Source organism: Lygodium microphyllum, chromosome 11 (assembly GCF_053477565.2).
Source record: "Lygodium microphyllum isolate KBCC chromosome 11, Lygodium_microphyllum_v1.1.10, whole genome shotgun sequence".
Taxonomy (NCBI): Eukaryota; Viridiplantae; Streptophyta; class Polypodiopsida; order Schizaeales; family Lygodiaceae; genus Lygodium; species Lygodium microphyllum.
The window spans coordinates 29,919,380-29,941,088 of NC_141145.1; the positions used below are offsets into that span (position 1 = coordinate 29,919,380).

The 21,709-nt window shown below is 42.5% G+C and overlaps 1 protein-coding gene across 1 annotated transcript in view; it reads left to right on the plus strand.

Moving 5' to 3' along the window:
• Positions 1-9,351, plus strand: part of TTN1 (ARM repeat superfamily protein) — a 79,812-nt gene extending 70,461 nt beyond the window's left edge. The window contains exons 15-17 of the mRNA XM_087687460.1: positions 7,959-8,003; positions 8,118-8,303; positions 8,424-9,351. Of these exons, the coding sequence (XP_087543586.1) occupies positions 7,959-8,003; positions 8,118-8,303; positions 8,424-8,714 (522 nt within the window). The 3' untranslated portion in view covers positions 8,715-9,351. The remainder of the gene's footprint in view (positions 1-7,958; positions 8,004-8,117; positions 8,304-8,423) is intronic.
• Positions 9,352-21,709: the final 12,358 nt, after the last annotated feature.

Here is a 21,709-nt window from a genome sequence, read left to right on the forward strand (position 1 = left end):
GAAAGCTTATGATAGGGTGGACTGGGATTTCCTAGAGGGTACCATGGTGATGTTAGGATTTCCTCAGGTTTGGATTCGCGGGGTCTCTGCCCTTTACAGATCGGCCACCAGCAGGGTTCTCATAGGCGGAAGGCAAGGGGAGGAGTTTCAGCTGGAGAGATCAGTTCGACAGGGCTGCCCCCTGGCCCCATATCTGTTTCTACTCTTTGCAGAGGCGATGTCTCATTTCCTCAGCTCACGTGTGAGTGGACTACGCAGCCTCCGACTTCCAGTGAGAGATGAGATTAAGTTGTTAGACTGAGAGTATGCAGATAACACAACACTCTACATAGAGGACGATGAGTTGATGCTGAAGAGAGTGAGGCTGGCTCTTGACGTGTTCTGTTCAGTAGCAGGAACGAAAATCAACTAGCGAAAGTCGGTTGGTTTCCTCACAGACCCGGACTCAAGCACGGAGTGGAGTGTCCACTTGGGATTTAGATGGGTGAGCAGAGGGTAGACTGTCCGGTATCTTGGGTTCCAGGTGGGACTTAACATCACTCTTGCCCAGTAGTTTCTTCCTGTCCTTGATTCTATTCGGAGAAAACTGATCTACTAGAGCATGGCTCGCCTCTCACTAGCCGGTCGAGCCTTGGTGGTCAACCAGGTACTTCTGGCGACAGCCTGGTACATCGCCTCGTGTTGGTGCTTGTCCTTATCTTGTGTAGTGCAGCTCCGCTGCCTAGTGCGGAATTTCCTCTGGTCAGGGTCAGATGGTTCTAGGGACTCCAGGGCCAAGGTGGCGTGGGCGACCATTATACGGCATCGGTCAGAGGGAGGGCTCAGGATCATAGATCCAGAATATCAGAGTATGGCCCTCTTGGGCAAGCTAGTTGTCCGCGGCCTCACACCAGGCGGGGCAGGCCTGGAAGGTCTTATTGCAGGAGGGTTTTTCAGGATTGTAGATCGAGGCTTGGCGGTGAGTGGAGGCCGTCCTTGAGATGGATTTTCACGTCAGCCCAGATCACCTTTCCTACGGAGCCTACTCCGCATGTGGCAGGGCCTCTGCAAGGCCCTAACACAAAGCCCCCAAGGCTGCCAGGAGGAGATAGACCGTCAACCCGGTGATCTGAAACCCCCATGTCAAAAATCGGGAAGGAGCAGAGATCAGCGAGCGTACCCACATCTAGTGGGTTGGTTGGGAGGCCGGCCCAACTCGTACCATTAGGACATGGCGGGAGGTGTACAGGATGGCAGAAGAGGAGGTGCTGCAGAGAGCATTAGGCTATCAGAGGGGAGTGGAGTTGAGGAGATGGGAGATAGACGCAACAATACCTTTGGAGTGACTTGCTCCCTCGATACGAGAGCCGATAGAGCCTAGGGAGGTATGGGCAGCTAGGTTCTCACCAGCAGGCACCCCCCTACAGGTGGCAGGAAGAGTGGGTGACGCCCCACACGGGACTTTCTTCGTAGTGCATGAGGGGGGATGTCTGGCCCTTGACAGAGGGCATCAGGATGAGGGGATAGCCGCCCTCTTGTGGAGAAGGATTCGGGTGGTGGGCCTTCAGGGGAAGACATGGTAATTGGACCCCTACGTCTTTTGGGAGGAGCTCAAGGAGTGGCGCATTTGGATATGGGAGGGCAGACCATTTGATGAGCTGGAGTGGGATCCAGGAGAGTGGCTATGGCCGGCCATGGCGGTTGCCAAAAAGCCACCTAGGTTCTTTGAGTACACTGCCAGGATTGGTAGACACGTACTGATGCAGGAGGATATGGAGTGGGCGCCGTCACGTAGCAGGCACTGGGCGGAGCACAACATCATGGAGCCATTCCGACAGTCCTTCTGGCGCTGCCTATGGGATAGTTGGAGGCTGAGGAGGGTGTCATATTTCTTATGGTTGGTGGCACATGGAGGCTTGGCGGTGGGAAGCTGGCTTGCCCAGATGCAGGAGGGAGGTTGTAAGCGTTGCACACGGCAGCCTTTGGAAACCCCAAAGCATTGCCTTTGGTTATGTGAGGAGGCGCAGCTCTTGTGGAGAGGAGCTTGCCGCATCCTTCGCCGTATAGCACCCAACCTTGGATGTATCTCATGGGAAGCATTCTGTTGGCAGGCAGTCAACCAGGGCCGTCACCTTCTGTATGAGGTCGGGATGCAAGACACGATATTCATTATCGAGACAGGGTCGTACGCAGTGGTCGGTTTGGAGGCTCTACCCATCCGACAGGTACTTGAGCCCACAGCAGACCGCTCGGAGGTATGGGAGATCATAGGGAGCCTTACATGATGGCATATCTGGAAGGCGCGGTGTCAGGAGGCTTTCGGCGGAGAGAGACTGTCAGTACAGGCAACCTTAGCAGAGCTCTGGACCTCCATCATCCACTCCCTCCACGGCCGATGGGATCAAGTGCAGGGTGAGTCCAGGGCTCGTCAGGAGCTCCGTGGTCATTTCATGCGCACTTGGGGCTGCCAGGATATGTTTTTCGTGATGCAGGCAGGCAGCCCCAGTTGGCAATACAACACAAACCCAACTTGCGCGCCCCCTCCCCCCCCCCCCCCCCCCCCAATGGCTTCTTACCCCCAGACCGCCTTGAGAGGCTTGTATACATGATGTATTTGTGACTTTGCATCAGCTCCAGCTTGTCTAGCTTGTCTGTTGAGCATGAACATTCCGTTGTAATCAGCTTTTTGGAGTAATATAATCAGCCACATTTTACTTGCAAAAAAAAAAGTATAGGATGGACATGACACTCCTTATGCAGGAATCCGTCAGGATAAGGTGTTTTACTGGGTGAAGGTTAGGGTTATCCTCTCCCAAGTCTTGGACTACTTGGGCCCCTCCATGGGTTGCTTAGTGCACCTACCCCTGCCAGTGCAATGCTGGTCTTCTTGGAGCTATCAATTGAAGGAAGTGGAATTACGCGGATACATCTAATGAAACTAGGGGTGTAAGGGTTTGGCCTTGTGCTAGTGCTTGCACAATTTATTGTGCATACCCAACTTACAAGACAAAATAGACAAAATAATACGATGGTCAATGCAATAAACACACTATGCAAGATTGAATACAACACACTATGCAAGAGTGAATACAAATTACAAGATCTTGAACTTGTGTGTCTCAAAAAGGACTAGGGAAGAGATGAGTTGGAGATTGTGTAGCAGTTAGAATGCAAGACTGAATACAAATTACAAGATCTTGAACTCGTGTCTCAAAAGGGACCAGGGCAGAGATGAGTTGGAGATTATGTTGTACTTAGAACAGATGCTCAATCATAGTAGGCAGCCTTTGGAAGTGCTTAGCAGCTGCAAATGCAGATTTGAAAGCATGTTTTAGGCTAGGGCGGCCTGCACAATGATGAAAGTGTTAGGGCAGTAGCTCAGAAACTGAGGGCAGGATGCTGCAGATGATGCAGGTGGCTGCTGGAACAGCAAAACACAGCCTTCTGCTGCCTAGAAAGATGATGGTGATAACTGATCTGATGATGTCAGCTGGCAGGCAGGTCCGGACAGCAGTAAGTGCAACCTTTGGGGCTAATGTCAGCTGGCTGGCTGCATAGAACAGGTTGAAAAGCTGTTGCTTGCAGCAAACACAGCAATGGGGATGGCATGGACAGATTGCTCGGGGCTGAGGAAGAGCTAGTTGCACCACAAATCGAGGTATTTGCCAAAGGAAGGATGTAGATGTCAAAAATAATAGGTATGCTCTGATACCATGTCAAAATAAGCGACCGTGCAGAGAGAGAGTAGGGTTTGAGGGGAGTAACACAGAATGTGTACAGAAAACACTGAGAGAGAAGAGAAACTAAAAAACACAAGAACATGATGAGGATGCATTGAATCATGCTATGAGAAGAAAAGTTGATACAGTGGAGCCGAAGCTCAAAAGATAACTGCAATGTCTTGTCTGAGTTAAGTGGCAGCACCTATGGGAAATCTACATAGTGAAGGGGGCAAAACACAATCCTTTGGGTAGTGGGCTATTGAAGTAATAACTGGAAGGTGAGGGACAGCTGCTGAGGGAGCAAGCCGTAGTCCTCTGATGCCATGGGGGATGTGGAAGACGATCACTTGTTGTCGAGGGAGCGAACCGTAGTCCTCTGATGTCGAGGAGTGACCTAGGCAACAAAACGCAAATCCTAGAGTGTCGGAGCTGTCAAACACAGGGAGAGCAGCCCAGGTGTTGATGCTAGGTAGATAATGATGATGCTAGATCAGCCGGGCTGCAAAAACGCAGGTCCTAGCAGCCCCTGTGATAGACGAGTGATGCCAAGTGATGGAGGAGGATCCAGGCTGCAAAAACGCAGGCCCCAACAGCCCCTGTTATAGACAAGTAATGAAGTCATTGACGCTCGGTGATGTAAACTGTTGCTAGCAGCTAGGATGCTAACGCCAAGCTAGAGATGATGACTCTAGGAAAGGAGAAGATCTTCACACTGAAAAATGCAGGTGAGGTAGGCAGGTTTGGATTATTCAAAGACCTTTGCTCCAATGGCTCGTGTCTACTATTTAGGGTATCTTGGTCAACTTGTATTTTGGTCTCAATAAATGCTAGCTGACCTGGTCAGCATTTTTTATAATCATGCCTCTTTATAGGCTGCCTCTCCTCCATCTCATATTCGTTTGATACATTCACACTGCATCCTATTGGAGAGAGGGAGACTGGGAGCACTTTGCTGGTTGCCCATAGGAACATCAGATTCTTAAGAGAAGGATGATATACCTTCTCAAGATAATGACAAGTTTGGAAATTAAATGCCTTTGTACACAGTTTTGTGCTTGGGTATATTGATTTTGTTTCCCGAGTTCATTATTTTTGAGTTCTTGTGTTCTTGTGTTTTTGTGTTCTTGTTCTTTTGTTTAGCTCTTTCTGTTTACAGCAACTCTTTATCTTTTTGCTTCCATTGCCCCACATCATTTTGACATTGTATTGGAGCCCCAACATCTTGGTTCTGATGATGTCCTTTGTTTTCGACTGCTGTTCCAAGTCTGGTCGGCTCTTCATAGCTGCTGAAGCTTTTCGTTTTACTGCTGTTCACATTCAGGTGGCTTGGGCATCATCCTATAGCTAGGCAACAACATCTAGAAGCTGGGCAGCAGGCTTTCATTGTTGGGTGGCTTGTCCGTCAGCATTTTCTCACTGTTGTGCCTATGTTTTGATATTCTTAGCCTGTGTACTACTTAGCCAAGCTATCCTTTATGATCAGCTACCACATTTTCATGATTTTGCAGTTGGCTTTCATCTTTTTTGCCATATCTCCTTTTTGCATTTTTAGCCTGATCTACACACTAAAGGGAAGGGACACGTCCATTGTCATGCCTCTATTCGCTACACCCGTTCACATTTTGCTCCTCTGTTATCTTACATATGACCCGTTCTTTCTTTGCTTGAACTCTTGAACTTTTAGTGTTGGTCTTATTAACTATAAGTCCGTTTGTCAGGCTGAAACAGGTTTTTGGTTACTATGGATGGAGAGGAGGTTGGAGAATGTTGACACTTTTGTCGGTGATGAACATCTTCCACAAAAGGGTTATGCTCCTGGCCCCATGCTTAGAAAATAAGCCAGTTTGGCACTATGATTGGGAGTATGAATCTTATTCCTATGTTTCACTATTGAGTATTGTGCGCTCTCTCTCTCTCTCTCTCTCGTGCGTGCTGTGTCTCGTGTAGGCTAAATCTAGGTGGGCATGCCATAGCAGCAATTTGCTTTTATTTGCGATACAATGACATGCACAAAACAACTAGGAGCTCACAACTCAACCAATGTCCGGGCTCACATTTGGCTTCTCCTCATAATGGGGGCCTTACAACTTTGAGCACCATGGATGCACTCACTTTTCTATCAAATGGGGTGGTACGGGGGGACTGCTAGAAAAAGTGGTGGACAATGGGGGCATGTGCAACAAGTAACTGGTGGGTATCACGAGAGATTCTTGCACACTACTTGTGCTTGGAACGCTTGACACTTGCTGTAAATTAATTGTGGTAGACAGGATGGTGTACAATCTCCAAGTTTAGATATCAGGGATGGGGAGCTGCCACTCCAACCATAACAGACCTTTGTAGACATGATCATTGCCAAGTGGAGTATGAATATGTAGATTAATCATTAAAATGTTTAGTTTTTTATCCCCTTTGCCCAAAACAACTAGGAGCTCACACAATTGCAATGGTGTACTGTGCACATTTGATGCACTCACTTTTCTATCAAATGGGGTGGTATGGGGGATTGCTAGAAAAAGTGGTGGACAATAGGGGCATGTGCAACAAGAAACTGGCGGGTATCACGAGAGATTCTTGCACAATACTTGTGCTTGGAACGCTCGACACTCGCTGTAAATTAATTGTGGTAGACAGGATGGTGTACAATCTCCAAGTTTAGATATCAGGGATGGGGAGCTGCCACTCCAACCATAACAGACCTTTGTAGACATGATGATTGCCAAGTGGAGTATGAATATGCAGATTAATCATTAAAATGTTTAGTTTTTTATGAATATGCAGATTAATCATTAAAATGTTTAGTTTTTTCTCCCCTTGCTTCTATCTTCTGAAAAGAAAACATAGCTATAATGATCGATGCCACTATGCAAACTTCCAAATGAACTCTACTTGCTCAGCAATGGCTATGTATGTGTAGTGTTTTGATCATCTCAAGTCAATGAGGTGGGGCAATATGGTGCTTAGTTTGTTGAATGTTTTTGTCCCGTTTGAAGCACTCCAATGAAATGTCTCCGAAGAAATAGTATATTAACTAACATGTTCATCCACACATAGACAGCATCAAATATGCCTGTGAATCTGAATACGAGACGTTATTCCATGCAAAGAAAGTTCATGACAACTGGGAATGTTATATTCAATTTCCCAATCCTTTAGTCGGTCTATTCATAGAGTTGAGGGACGTCCTTTTTTTTGGGTGAAACCAGTGTTTATAAACAATAGGCGATGTTGCCAAGACAGCCAACATCAATTGATATAGATCCATAATGTTGACTAGTTTATACTTAAATTTCCACTCTTCTACTTTCGTCTCATCTAGTGCATGTTCCACTGTTACTTACACACATTTGAGTCTAACGCTCTACAAAGAATTTCAGAAATATTGGGAGAACACAAAGAACAACGGCTATTATCGTCCTCACCAACAAAAATTAATGGTCAAAAGATTGTTGTAGTGTCATATGAAAGAAATACAATGCTGAAATTGTGCACACTGGAAGAAAGCACTATTACCCCCTGCGGGGGCGGGGCCCTCTCTAGATGGTTCAAAACCTGAAAATCTAGTCGGAGGCTTGAGCAAGAGAAAAAAAGAAGATTCTAGACCTTTATTGCCATGATATATATTGTCAGATATAAATGTATTTATCTTGATATCATCAAATTAGTGGTAGGAAAAATCATGTGCATGCTGTCAAATTGATCGGACAAGTTTAAGTCATACACATAATGGCTGCGTTGATGGGTCGTGGTCTGCAAGGTGACCTCATTTCCCAGCCATATCATGCTGACTACATTCTGCCAAGAAACAATGTGTGGCTGCATATGTGAGTAGTAGTTCCGAATCTTGTGCCACTTTGTGACATCACCAAGACCTTGCAGAAAACGAATATACATTTCAGTGGCAGATACAAGATGAATAACAAGTTTATATGGCTTCCACAAGTGTGGGACCGCATGGCACAATTATCATCATTGCACAAACTCTTTCATCATTTCCAAGCAGGACACACAATTCAAAACTTGGGAGCTTTCAAGCATACATTTTTTCCAGTGTGTGGATAAGTTCTGCAGCACACCTCAATGACAATAAGGTGAGAAAACATTTAATGCCTTCTGAAGAAGGGTGAGATAGAGTTACCATCTGTGTGTCTGAGCAAACACTTCTGGTTTAGAAAGTTGTTACGAACGTTAAAAGCTGTGCCAGTGTTATTTCATTCCATCTGTTACTGTACTTATAAAAGAGCTGCTTGCCTGCAGACGATTGATATATTGTTTAGCAAAGGTGCCTTCCAAAGTATTCAGGTAACACATGCTTATCGAAGGCGTAAGTTTACTTTTACTCAGTATTATAAGCACTTTATCTTTCCTTCTCCATTGCTATGACTGAACCTGGCTCCCTGTGTTGTGGGTTGCTAGACTTTACAGGCAAGCCACGCTGCAGAAATCCTGGCGTCAATCAAACTTGAGTTGAAAGGCTCAAAAGATATAGTTAAGATTATGGCTGGCATAAGTGTGCTTGGTCATCTGGCATTGTTGCCTGGATCGGTTGGATTGCAAGCTATCTCGCAGTTGTTAATGTTTCTAGGGCATCGGTATCCCAAGGTATCACACTGCTGTCTGATTTCTTGTATTATTCGGTATCTTGGTTGGTAAGAAAAGATGTGTGCTTTTGTTGTTTGTCTTCTTGTACGCGTAAGCACTGTGTCGATGTTATGCTGCAAGGTACGGAAAGCATGCTCAGAGCAGGTTTATCTCTTGCTGGTTCAACGAGGAGAAGAGCTTCTCCAGCCAGATGATCTGGAGGCTGCTCAAGAGCTGGTCAGTGAGTCCTGCTGGGATGGGCCATTAGAAAACCTAAGCAAGGAGAGACAAGTACTGGCTAGTATGTTTAAGTTACAGAACGAAGTTAAAGAACTAACGGAATCTGATGATCCCGGTAAGCTTGTAAGCAGAAGGTGGGCTGTTCGTGATGAGAATGCCTCTTACGCTGCTTTAGTAAGTGAGAATAGGTGACGTCTCTGACATTATCTTCATCCTCAAGTTTCCAATGTTGGTGTATTTAAATTTTCATGTACTGGAGCTTTCCTAGAGGCAGAATTTTTTGTGTAGTATTCGCCAATCCTACCAAGAGATCCTGTAAGATCTTCTTTCGAAGAATTAAGGCGATGTACGATCAATCACTAGGAATAGGAAAGTGTGAAGATATACAAATCAAACTGTTACAGTGACATAGAGATGTAGTAGTTGCTCATGGAAAATGTGATGTGCACAGTCAATATACGCGGAGAATACAACACCGCATAATGAGATCAACTAAAACAAACACGGGTGTTCTAGATTTTACCCAAATACAAATCACAATCGGAGAAGTTTCACCATGCGGCACCATACAGATATCAAGCATGGAAGCTTGAATGAAATTGATTGCAAGTACAATGCCGTCACAAAAACTGCATGCTGTAGCTCATGTGGAGAGTGTAAAAGGTTGTCTCTAAATGGATAAGCCTGCTGGAAACTCAAAGCAAGCCTTGAACATGTCTATGTCACGGTATACACCCAAGTAGAAAAGAGCCTTGCTTCAAAGGAGGGGATGTTCTCGGGACCCTAGTTGCCAATAATGTTACTGTCTTTAAATGACCTTCTCAAGAAAGTGTTTACGATAGATATGGTAGCATAAAGAGATGCCAACTTAAAGGCTTCAACTAGCTTAGAGTGTCTAGTCACGTTTATGAAAAATTTCCACAGAAGTATTTAGACTTAGAGAATCAAAAGTATAATAGATAATAAAACCATACCAAGTATGTATCTCTATGAAAAAGTAGTGTGTTTACGCTCAACAAATGGAACTTTAATATGACTCTTAATTTCAGGAGTTTTTTGCCTTCTTCCCAAAGGTTTTAGACTCTTTTTCACATAGGCGGTTCGCACTCTAGCTCAAATAGGCTATTCCTCACCACTCAATCCCCATGAATGAAAGAAAGCACAAATGGTTGAAAGATTGTAGTAAGCTCACTAATCTCATGTTTCTTGTTATGGTCTTATTGTTCAAAGGAAGCTTGATAGTCTTACAATTGGAGTATAGTCTCGTCCAGCTTTGAAGCCATTGATTCGTTTTGCTTCAATATCACCAATAGAGTAGGAACGTAAAAAAGAAGAAACTTCTTCTTAGTCTCACTCTACCCTACTCTTTGTTTCTTTCAATAGTTGTGGATGCTTGAAGAATCTATGTGGTTTAGTATATGAGAAGAAGAAGAAAAGTAGTGAGAAGGCTTCACTCTCTGGATTCTCTCTCCTAAAGAGAAAAACACACCCACATACATGAAAGGTGGAGCAAATGTGAAAGCACAAGTAGAAGCAAGAGAGATGCATGATCTATGGAGATTGAAGTAAGAGAAAGCTACACTTTTTATTGTTATTGTAAAAATGAAAGAAAAAGTGACAATGATGGGTGACTGTCACCTGTAGCAAGCACATGTGTGGGTGGTAAGTACAAGTAAATTTACGGAGCTAGGCACATGCGACTTTTAATTTCCAACAATCTCTTACTTAAAGGCGAATTTGTCAAGTGTGGAGAAAATAAAATAAAAGTGATAAAGTATATACTAAAGTATAATAGGATGAGTAATTGTCATCTCATCCTATGCCATCATTTTTCGAAGGAAGGCATAACGTTTCATTGGGAAACTTTTAGTGACTAGATTTGTTCTATTCTTGATAGACAATATCTTAATAAGTTCTATCTAAATGTCCTTAATCACCTCTCTGATGAAGTGAGATGATAATGAACTTTAATGTACTTGATCTTCACATGAAATACTTGATTATGTGTCAATTGAATGGCACTCAAAGTTCGAATGTTATGTAGAAGTCATAGTCATACCAAGGTTTGTTACCACATGGCCTAATCACAATGCCTCCTTGCAGCCCTCTATGGTTGTAATGGAGATATCCCAAACGTCGAGTTATATGAAACGAGTAACAAGAAAAATGAGTGACTTCATAGCACTAAAGAATTAAAGATTTGGCCAAAGTAGCATAACAAATATAACAAAATGATTGCACAATGTGCAAAGAATCGGTGTTGAAGTTGTTAACTTTATTAAGAATATATCCAAAGTTAATTTTTTTAGAATATATAATGTCATAGGCATCCTTATTATCAATCTAAACAAAATCTTTGCCTTTCGCCCTCCCATTGTTCGAGAGTATGCATTTTCTTCGATGAAGCTCCTTGGTTTGTTGGTTGCAAAGTGGATCTTGAGTCATATTTCTTGCTAGTCTTTATGTACTTTGGCAAAACACCACAGACAAATGTCACTCACATTCACTTCAATGGAATGCCAAACAAACAATCTATGAGCAAACAACTCTAATTCATAATTGGCTTTGCTCATGCCTTCCAAACAAACCAAAACACCAAAAAGTGTCCATTGACTCCAAATCACAACAAATCTCAATCCATAGACTCCAAATCATCATTATCGACAGGCCAAACCAAGCATAGATACTTAGTCATAAGAGCAACATCAAAGTAGACTAGATGCTCACTAGTCATCATATATAGAGAGACTCATGCTAAAATATCCATTCCATCATTGCTTGTCTACAAGCTCCTAGCAACCTCCTCAACCTAGCTCTTTCTAGGACGAAGAAGAGGTAAAACATACGATAAGACTAATACCCCATCACCATCCATTGAAACATAGAGATGTCTTGGGGTTGTACCACAATCCAAGTCGAGGGTGATCTCCCCATGATAACAAAGAAGCTTCAAGTAACTTGCCACAAATGTGCGGCTCCTTTACATTGGCCCCCTCAAATCATTCCAACCTACAATTGCGTGCTTTGCTCTTGGGAGGTAAGTGGTGGTAGACAACTAAGTCTTAAGGGTCCAAGTTGAAGTGCCTCAAACGGAGGATGCTTGAGATCCAAATACATAGGTGGCTCGTATCCATGTCTTTGTACAAAAAATGACATGGAGGTAGAAACTACATTGCAACAAGGAAATCATTAACCCATTGCCTCATGCTATAAAGATATTGTCAAATCACATATTCCTAGTGTGAATAGCTCTTGCGCCCTAGCACTGTAGCCATAAGGTGAATGATGCAACACTAGGATACGATGCCATATCTTCAAACCGGAGATGTATGCATATCTCTCTACCCATTTCACAAAAGGTTCTACAAAAACATAAAGTTGTTATAAGTAAGCACATAGTTAATTGCATCATTGCATCCTGCGAAGCCTTATAGAAACACAACACCTACAATAGAAGACGTTACCAATAACCATCCATAATCTAATAATGAGGTAGCAATCGCATATATACTAAAATGCACATGGTCCTCTAAGCCTATCCCATGGTGGATGTGATGGGGATCTATGAAGCATGTCGCCAAATGGAAAACCCAAGAAAACCATGTTTATAGGCCAACCAAGAGACTTTCCATTGTGGCTATACTCTCTACTCCTTGGACAATTAGCGCTTATGTGCTTGTGGACTTGTGTATACGTTGGATTCTTCATCCCACATAAAGTTCCTCACAATCATGACATAATCACCCACAATGGCAAAGCAGTGTGGTGACCACTATCAGATGGCACAAAAGCATAGTCGCGTTTCAAAAAAAAAAAGAGGTAGTGGTCTTTCTAGCTATTCATGTGCTTGCTCCAGACTTATATACTTATTGGTCAACAACCTTGCATCTATAAACAAGCTAGAAAAAGCAAACATTCCAACCCACAATGGAGATGTCCAATCACTTGCAATGAAGTCATCCTCATTTAGTGATGGTGTTGCTTCTATCATGTAAAACCCTTGACTATGATTTTGTTGCCTTGACACTCCACATGTGGCACAACATAGCACTAAAACTACAAGGATTCTCAGACTGTCCTCCCAAAGCCAAGTGACAACATGCAGAAGTAACAACAAACCCAAGTTACCTCTCAAAGCTGAGGTCATCTCCTCATCATTTTCTCCATGAGCATCTTGTTGCACATGTGCATGAAGCCCTCTTTTTGTCTCCAAAAACTCCCCTTTGCTCATATCAATCCACCACGGGCAGTTCTCTAGCTCCCACTACAAGAGAAACTGCATATCAGGAGTGTACATTGTCATCGCTGTTGAGATATTTGCAATCACACCTACTTTAGTCCCTTTGTGAGAAGCAGTGAGGGCTCAGGACCAGAATCCCATATACACAGTAGAAGAAAGCACCACCACTCAATTCCTATAAAGCATTGTACTTGCACTCTTTTTCTAATGCAATGATAATACTCTTTTCTTTCGAGTAAAGTATCATGTCAGTGTCAATACTCAAGATTGTGTTTATGAGTCCAAGTCTCAACCTTGGAACCTAATTCACTCGTGTAACAATTTGTTCTAGTCAAGGTCAATGTCTTCATGAGTTTCTTTTTCCTCTTTCAACCTCCATAGCTTCCGCATCTGCCATGCTCTAGATCCTGCGTATTTCACATGGTATCAGAGGAGAGTTGAGCATGGCCCAACTCTCCTTTCACTCCTCTCTGCTTCTTTCCATCTTTTCTTAGCTCAGTTTGAGTAATGGACCCTATCTCCAACTTCATTTGCATTCCTACCTTCAATGAAGCTTCCATGGCAGCCATAGACAGCAGTACCCTGTCAGTTTGAAGCTTTCATATCTCTCTCCACATGCCAAATCTCTCTGAAATTCCTTCTGGAGAAGTGTTTCTCTACTTCCAAAGCTCCTTCTTGCCACCTCAATCATTGAGATTGGGCAACTATAGCTTCAGTATTGCCTCTTTTTAGAGTTGCTGCCATAACTGTGGAGATTGATGCACACCATACCCGACATTTGCATTTTCCCAAATCTGGGCGCAGTTTTGATAGCGACCACTTTGAAGGCTTAAATCTCTCAACTCGAACATAATAAGTACAAACCCTCTTAGAGGGAGTTAGACCCATCAGTGAGGGTCCTCCATCTCAAAGGGTTTGAGTAGATTCAACCTGTGGAGCGTGTGGGAGCTCATTTACCTATGGCTGGTCTCTATTTTGATGGGATAGCCATAGCCACTTACCTTTAAGCTCATTTTTCCTTCATTTTTTCTCTCCTGCCACTTAAACCAAGTCAAGGCCACTCTAATCTGAATTTTTCAGCAAGTATTCAACCATCAAATCAGCAAGGAGGGAAAGCTACGAAGAGTTTTTGAAGATCATCAAGTCAAACTCAAGCAATAAACATCAAATTTCAAACTAGTACCTTTTGATACTTCACTGCCATTGCTTGTGTCTTTTGACACATACAAAGATAAACTCATTCCTGGTCAGTCATTTGAAGCTAATTTACTGTTGGTCTCTCAAGTCAAATATGGGCAAAGACTCTTCAACTGCCCGTTTCAAAGGAGTCGCGTTTCATACCTGGCAGGCCCGCATCAAATTGATCCTAATGAAGAACTGGGCCATTACCACTGGCCTCGTGATGCGGATCTTGCTGTCACTTGGCAAAAGGGCGATAATAAGGCTCAGGCCATTATCAAACTGGAGCTAGATGACAGCTATATCCACCATGTGGACAACTATGAGACCTCACTAGATACCTGGAAGAGACTTGATACCTTGTTCGGTGCATAGTCTAAATCATCAAAGAATGGTCTCCTAATTGAGTTTTTCACGCTTGAAATGAAATCCAGCACATCACTTGCCACATCTAAATTACATGGAAGGACTTCTAACCCAACTTGCAGGAATCAATATTAAAATGGAAGAAGATGTTTGCATCAATGTTCTACTTAAGAGTTTGCCTCCTAAATATAATAATGTATCAACAACTTTAATCAACATGCCAAATCTTGAACTTGTTGATATCCACGCATCACTGTTAGAGGAGGAAAAGAAGTTAAAAACTAAGGAATAACCAAGTACCTCTAGAGATGAGCATGCATTATATGTTGGCAACATGTACAAAGGCAAGAAGGATCAGCTCTTCTGTGACTTCTGCAAAAGGATCGGACACACCGAGAAGTTCTGCCATGCCAGAAAGAGGTCCCAAAAGGCCTATCTAGTTGCAGTCAAAGAAGAAGAAGAAAATGGAGCAAAGGAAGAAGAAGAAGAAGAAGAAGAAGAAGAAGAAGACCACCAGGAGAAGGACAAACCTCATTAGTCCTTCTATTCAGATAGACTTTTTTAGTTTTGTATTTCCTAGCCCTAGTGCCTCAAACATAAATTTGTAAACTCCTCAGTTATCCTTGTACTACAGCCTCTGTACACTTTGTGAGGTCCCTGCTACAGCCTTTGGATGTCCATCATGTTTGTGGTACCCACACTTAGCCTTTTCTATGACAGCCTCTGGTGTTTTTGCCATGTTTATGGTGTGCCCTCACTTTGCAGGTGTTGCTTTCACTAAAGCCTCTACACACTTTGTACTTTGGTTGTGATTGAGGAGAGGTGTTGAGATATTTGCAATCACACCTACTTTAGTTCCTTTGTAAGAAGCAGTGAGAGCCCAGGACCAGAATCCCATATGCACAGTAGGAGAAAGTACCACCACTCAATTCCTATAAAGCATTGTACTTGCACTCTTTTTCTAATGCAATGATAGTACTCTTTTCTTTCCAGTAAAGTGTCATGTCACTGTCAATACACAAGATTGTGTTTATGAGTCCAAGTCTCAACCTTGGAACCTAATTCACTCGTGTAACAATTTGTCCTACTCAAGGTCAATGTCTTCATGAGTTTCTTTTTTCTCTTTCAACCTCCATAGCTTCCGCATTTGCCATGCTCTAGATCCCGTGTATTTCACAATTACTTCATTGGCAAAAGTGACACCCAAGTCTTACATGCCACTGGAAGGGAAGGTAAGTGGCCACCTTCCCTCAAGAATATAAAAAAACTACCACAAAGAAGATCTCAATAGTGGTCTCAACAAAAACCAAAACCAAGTTACCACGTCAAAAGTGACATCCAAGTCTTACATGCCACTGGAAGGGAAGGTAAGTGGACAACTTCCCTCAAGAATATAAAAATACTACCACAAAGAAGATCTCAATAGCAGTCTTACATGCCAGTGGAAGGGAAGGTAAGCAACTACCTCGCTCGAGCATATAAATAAAATTTCATAAAGAAGATCTCAATAATGGTCTCAACAAAAACCAAAACCAAGTTATCACAACAAATATAAACTCTCACTTGTATAACACTTTTTGGGTAGCCATTTGAATAAGATAAAAAATTTTCAAGTTTTTAATCTTGTTACTCCTCTCTTGCACCTCAAGGTGCACAAGGATAGGGAAAATATATTTTCTCTTCTCATTGCGAACCTCATCCTAGTATATCCTCAAAGAATGCTTAGTAGGTACAATCATACCATTTTCTTGCTCAACAAAGTCCTTGAGGATCTCAATTGCCCTTAGAAGCACCCTTTCATGAGAGCCTTCGTCTATAGCCATCTATTAGTGAAAAGGAAACAATCATTCCAACAAACCATAGCATAGAAAACTTAAACTAAACTTACTAGGACTATGCGCTATGGGTGAAAGTCATGGTCCCCTCTTGGCACTCCATACATTGCTCTTGTCGCCTTGTTTGTCTCCAACAATGACAACCACAAAATCTTCATTTCCATAGGCACTTGATAGCAAATAGCAATTGGGTCCATCTTCTCTAGTGTGGCAAAGCTCTCAACATTCCATCTCAATGATAGAACTTTTCACCCTTACCAAATATCATCAAGGCTTGGGTCCACAATATTTAAGATCTTCATTGCAAAAAAACAATATCCAAACATCAACATGGAAAGAAAGTTTTTGACAAGCAAGCTTCTTTTAGAAGCTAATCCTAGTGTAGATTTATTGCAAGCTTTTTTCGAATCTAGTGCAAGTGGAGATTTATTGTGGCAAACACTCAAATGAAAAGCAAGCTTGAAAAGTAAGAGCAACGGACCATGAAGGACAATGCATAGTCTCACCTTCCCAATTCTATCACTATATTTTCGAGACAACTCTTTTGTCTCTTTTGCCTCTAGTTTTTGAAATTTAGCAGGTGCCATAGAGGAAATGAAAGGGGTCCAACTTCTTTTGAAGGTCCTTGTTCATTTGGATTTGTAGGGTACTTCCTTGTCAAGGGGAACCAAGGCTCAACACCTTTTGTGTGCCTCATTCGTATCCTACCAATTAGAGCAACATCCTCCAATGGACAAGTCATTAAGATAATCATCTATGTTGGATGTGCATATATGGCAGGTGAAGTGCATGTGTGTTGAGGCTACACAACCACCAAAGCATGTGATGTCATTTTATAAGAAACATCAAAGTACATTGCATTAAGCATAGGACTCACAAGTTTATCCTCTGAAAGCATGAAAGAAGGGCAAATGATCATTGTGGAGAGCACTCACACATGTTTTTCTATTCGCAAAAGGAACTGCTCAGAGATGGCATGTGTCCAAGCAACATTGTGGTGATTACCTTCCCACACATAAAACATATGATTGGATATCCAATCTAAGCGAGGGCCTCTCAAAAGCCCTAAACTACTTCGCACCGGTGTGGGAAGGTAATCACCACAATGTTTAGCTCCTATTATTGATGTCATGGGGTCACAATTGCAAATTGTGCCTTATGTGGTGCACCCTAAGGTGGTAAATTAGGAGAACACAAAAAGAAAATCTGGTGTGAGTATGTTCTAGGGCAAGGACATATTGAAGAAGACACGGATAATTAGTTGTTATGATTGCCCTCATATATCCTTATGTAGACTTATTCCCTATGCTAAGGTCCATGGTCTAAGGGATGATGTTTCAAGACTAAAGATAGCCTTTGAGAAGGATAATTATGTCCTTGAGAAGGGGGTGTTGATTGTCACTATTTTCACCCATGCTAGCGAGGTGACATTGATGACTGATGAGATTATAGTAGGATGGGATCCTATTTGGAAGGAATTGATAAAGCAAAAGACCTAAACTACTTCGCACTAGTGTTGAGTAGTTTAGCTCTTAGAATGAGGATGTCCGCTAAAGCTCAACCACAAAGCTAAACTACTCCGTTCATGGCAAAATAGAGATGCTCTAAACTACTCTGTGCTGGCATGGATTAGCTTAGGTTTTGACCAACAAGTACACATATGATAACTATCAATAGTCTTGACCCTTGATGCATTGCAGGCTACTTAATCATACAATCACATAAATGAACAAAGCATGCAAGCTTGACATCGTTGCATGAGCAACATGTTTTGAGGTGGAAGGTTGAAGATGGGCTTGCTCTGTTAGATATGATCAATGCCCCACCCTCATTAGGTGCTACCAATGATCCATGGTGCTCAAAGTTGTAAGGCCCCCATTATGAGGAGAAGCCAAATGTGAGCCCGGACATTGGTTGAGTCCTGACTTGTATATCAGATGAGGTCTATGTGACTGGATGGAAAAAAGGTGACTGTTGTGGGTCTAATCTTTGGGTTAGACGGAGTGGTTAAGCTGGTAGCAACTCGAGGCACATTGCATTGAGTTGCATGGTAAGGGAGTTAAAAGGGGCCCCTATTGTGGGGTCTGGGGGCCGCGGAAGCGGCCCCTGGCTGGGGGGTGAATATTCCCTGGCCTACTAGTGGAGGCTCATATGGTAGGTCGGTCAGCAGGCCGACCTAACGACCTTCGCGGGCTATAAAAGCTAAACCCCTTCGCAGCCATCTCACACTCATCTTTCACCCAGTCAGAGTTGTTGTTCCAGCTAGCCTTAAACTCTTCACCTATCTTCTGTCTAGATCGCCATCTAAGCTTCACACAGTGGAAGTGCACGGGTGGACAGAGCCATCTTTGTATCAGTTGTTTGAAGTTAAAGAATTTACTGATTCTCCTCTTATCTGTTGTGTACTCTCTATCTCTTTCTCAGATTCTGTTCGCTGCGCCGTGTAATATTTTACATGCTCCTACCTTTCTCTCTCCCTTTTGAGATAGTAGTTATTCCCTTAAGCTTGAGAATCTCTCTCTCAAAAGAGTAAATCTCCCTCCCCCCTCTCTCTCCCTCCTCTCTCTCTTTTCAAAGGAGTCCATTGGCATTCTAATGATAGTAGGATTTTCAAAGGTACATCGACATTCTAATAGGGTAGAGGAGCCATTTCCCAAGAAGTTTAAAAAATCAAACGTGTTGTAGTTAGCACTGTGATTAGACTTTTAATGATTTGTTGAAAGGTATCATATCACTAGCCCACCCATATATTGAAATATATATAGCCCAACAAAAAATTGTAAATTATTTTGCATTGACTAGAATGAGGTAATTGTAGTGCATGCTTGTCATGACTCCCCCTAATTGTATTAAGGGTGTGGACCTCTATGTGAATCAAGGTCGTTATTTTTTGTGATTGAAAGGCTTATTTATGGCTTGGTGCGAACTAATCTCTTTTTGCATTCCATTGTTTCCTGGCCTACCACATACTTGTGTGATCTTGCATCATCCTGTTTGTCTCTTTGCAACCTTAAGGTTGTCGTATATCTCATAGTTTGATCTTGCATTGCTTTGAAATTATGTTTAAGAGTGTAACTATATTGGCCCATCAGTCGGTTCTAAGCTTGTCATTCGCTCCATTAATAGATTCATTGAAGTAGGAAGACATGAAATTATTAAGCACTTTGAGGTCTCAAGGATTCCATTTTCTTTGCTTCATGTCATGCCAAAATTTGAGTGTATTAAGCTAAACCAGTGACTCTAAAGGATGGTTCTAAGGGTTTGTTATAGATGTTGAAAGTGCATCTTTCTTTAAGTACATTTGGCACCCAAAAATATCCTGGCCATGAAGGATGAAGATGTTGTATCAAGACTCAAAGTTATTCCACAAGTAGAGGCCTCCTTGGTAGCTTCATCGAGACTCTTTGACCTTATCCAACTTTAGCAAAAATGCAGTAGTCTCCGTGATGCATTCTAGAGCGCACAAAATATTGTGTTTGTTGACGAGCCTTTGGCAACCTATGATGGTTACATTGCTTTTAAGTTGCCATGTGTTAGAAGCTTGTCTCTAATGATTGGATTCGAGTAGAGATATGATGGGCATGTTTGAGCTAACTATGTAACTTGTGATTGTTTTCTAGGAACTATCTTTCTTAGTTGTGCTTGCTATTTGCACTATCAAAATTTGGATTGTCCACATCTGTTGTCTCGATCAATTGTTAACGAAACTCATTGGGTTGGGGAATTGAGAAAATGTCCATGGTTTGGAAATGTTGGGTGGATAGGGGGGCCGTTGGTTTGTAGCCATTGCAAATTTCCTCTAGAGTGTGTTTAACAATGTCCTTTAGTGATACATTACTATGTTTCCATAGATCGAGAGCACTATACAAGTTGTGCAATACACATGGGTCTTCATGACCATCCTCATACAGAGGGAGTGAGTCGTGGAAGAAAAAAAATTCTTGAGAATAAAGTTCTCTTTAAGGCTATGGCTTGTCCACAATCCGCACCTAAACAAGTCAAAGTATATGTTGCCCAATAGATGGTGCTTGGTATGCTAAAGAGAGAATATCACTCAAAAGGTGCAAGGTTTGGTGAGCATAAGTTGAATGAGTTGCTTAAAGTTGTCATGCCCTTAAATAACAAAAAGAGGATAGAACAATGTATTCAAGAGGCTAGAGGAATAAGTGGGTATGGCTGCAAAGGGCTTGAGGCAATCCTCAATTGGAATAATAAGATTGGTTATCCTTTTATACATAGTATTCTCTTTCTTGGTCAGTTAGGCCTCAACATGCAATCACATGTCTTGAAGATCTCGACATTTGGGGATGGCTACAAAGGGCTTGAGGCAATCCTCAATTTGAATAAGTTTTTTATCATTTTATACATAGCATTCTCTTTCTTGGTTAGTTAGGCCTCAACATGTAGCCACATGCCTTTAAGATGTCGACATTGAGCCATAGTGAGTGGTGTGGATCTTGTAAATCGAATGTAGCTAGGTGGCAATTTGCAAGATATGTGGGCCCACTTTGACCATCTGCATCATGTGTTAGGATGGTCAACCATGGGAGCTCATGTTTACGATCCATTTCTTTAGGAGCTACTAACCATTGCGACATGTGAGTTCAAAGTTGAGGACAAGAATGCTCAAATTTTTTTTTGGAGGATGTGGAACGACATGTTGTTGGGAAAGGGTTAGGGGAGAACTAGAGTTTTAGGGGTTTTATAGCAGACAAAGCTAGTGCAAATTGGAATGCAATGCGTTCAATTCATTTCAATGGTAAGCGTCAGCCTCACAAGGAGAGATCTTGCTCCTTCCATCATTTGGAACAAAGTATGGTGAAACACACGAAGTGTTGTGTCAGAGAACCTCTTCTCCAGAAGGAGCACAAAGTGCTTTGTTGAAGATGGAGAGATGTAGATTTTGAGGTTGCAGTAAGGAATTGCAAGCATGCTTTGGAATAGTGGTGGAGGAAGGGCCATACAATTGAGGGTGAGTTGCTAGCCCTTGAGACTTGGCTTGTTTGGTGGGAAGTTTGATCATCCCATTGGAGCTCATGGTTTTTAGTTCAATAAGAGAATGGCCCATTTCTTCCCATAACAAATTTGGTAGAGATGAAGCATTCCAATATGAGAGCAACTGTTGGGCATACAAAGCACTTGAGTCTATATGAGGCAATGGTAGTTGATCTCACCATGGCTGTGCTACAAAGTGCATATGCTAACATGCACTTGGTGGGGGGATATACTAGGACTAGGCCAAGCCTAAAAATAAATAAAAAATCACTTTCTCTCCAAAAAAGAAGAACCATCTGCAACCAAGTGACTCATTGAATTGATGCATAGTGCAATGAATGAGGTTGGAATTTCCAAACATAGGATTGTTGAAGAGGAGAGGTTTGTAAGAGGTAAGCGGAGTGCTTTCTAGAGTGAGAGTTTTGCTAGATGATGATAGTTACAAATCAGAGAATGTAACAACCATAGTGAGCAAGGAGGAAACATCAAGGGTAGTTGATGGACTAGCATCTTCAACGTTAGCCACCATCAAAGAAAAGGAGATAGCCAAGACTATGTAGGTAATTAGAAGG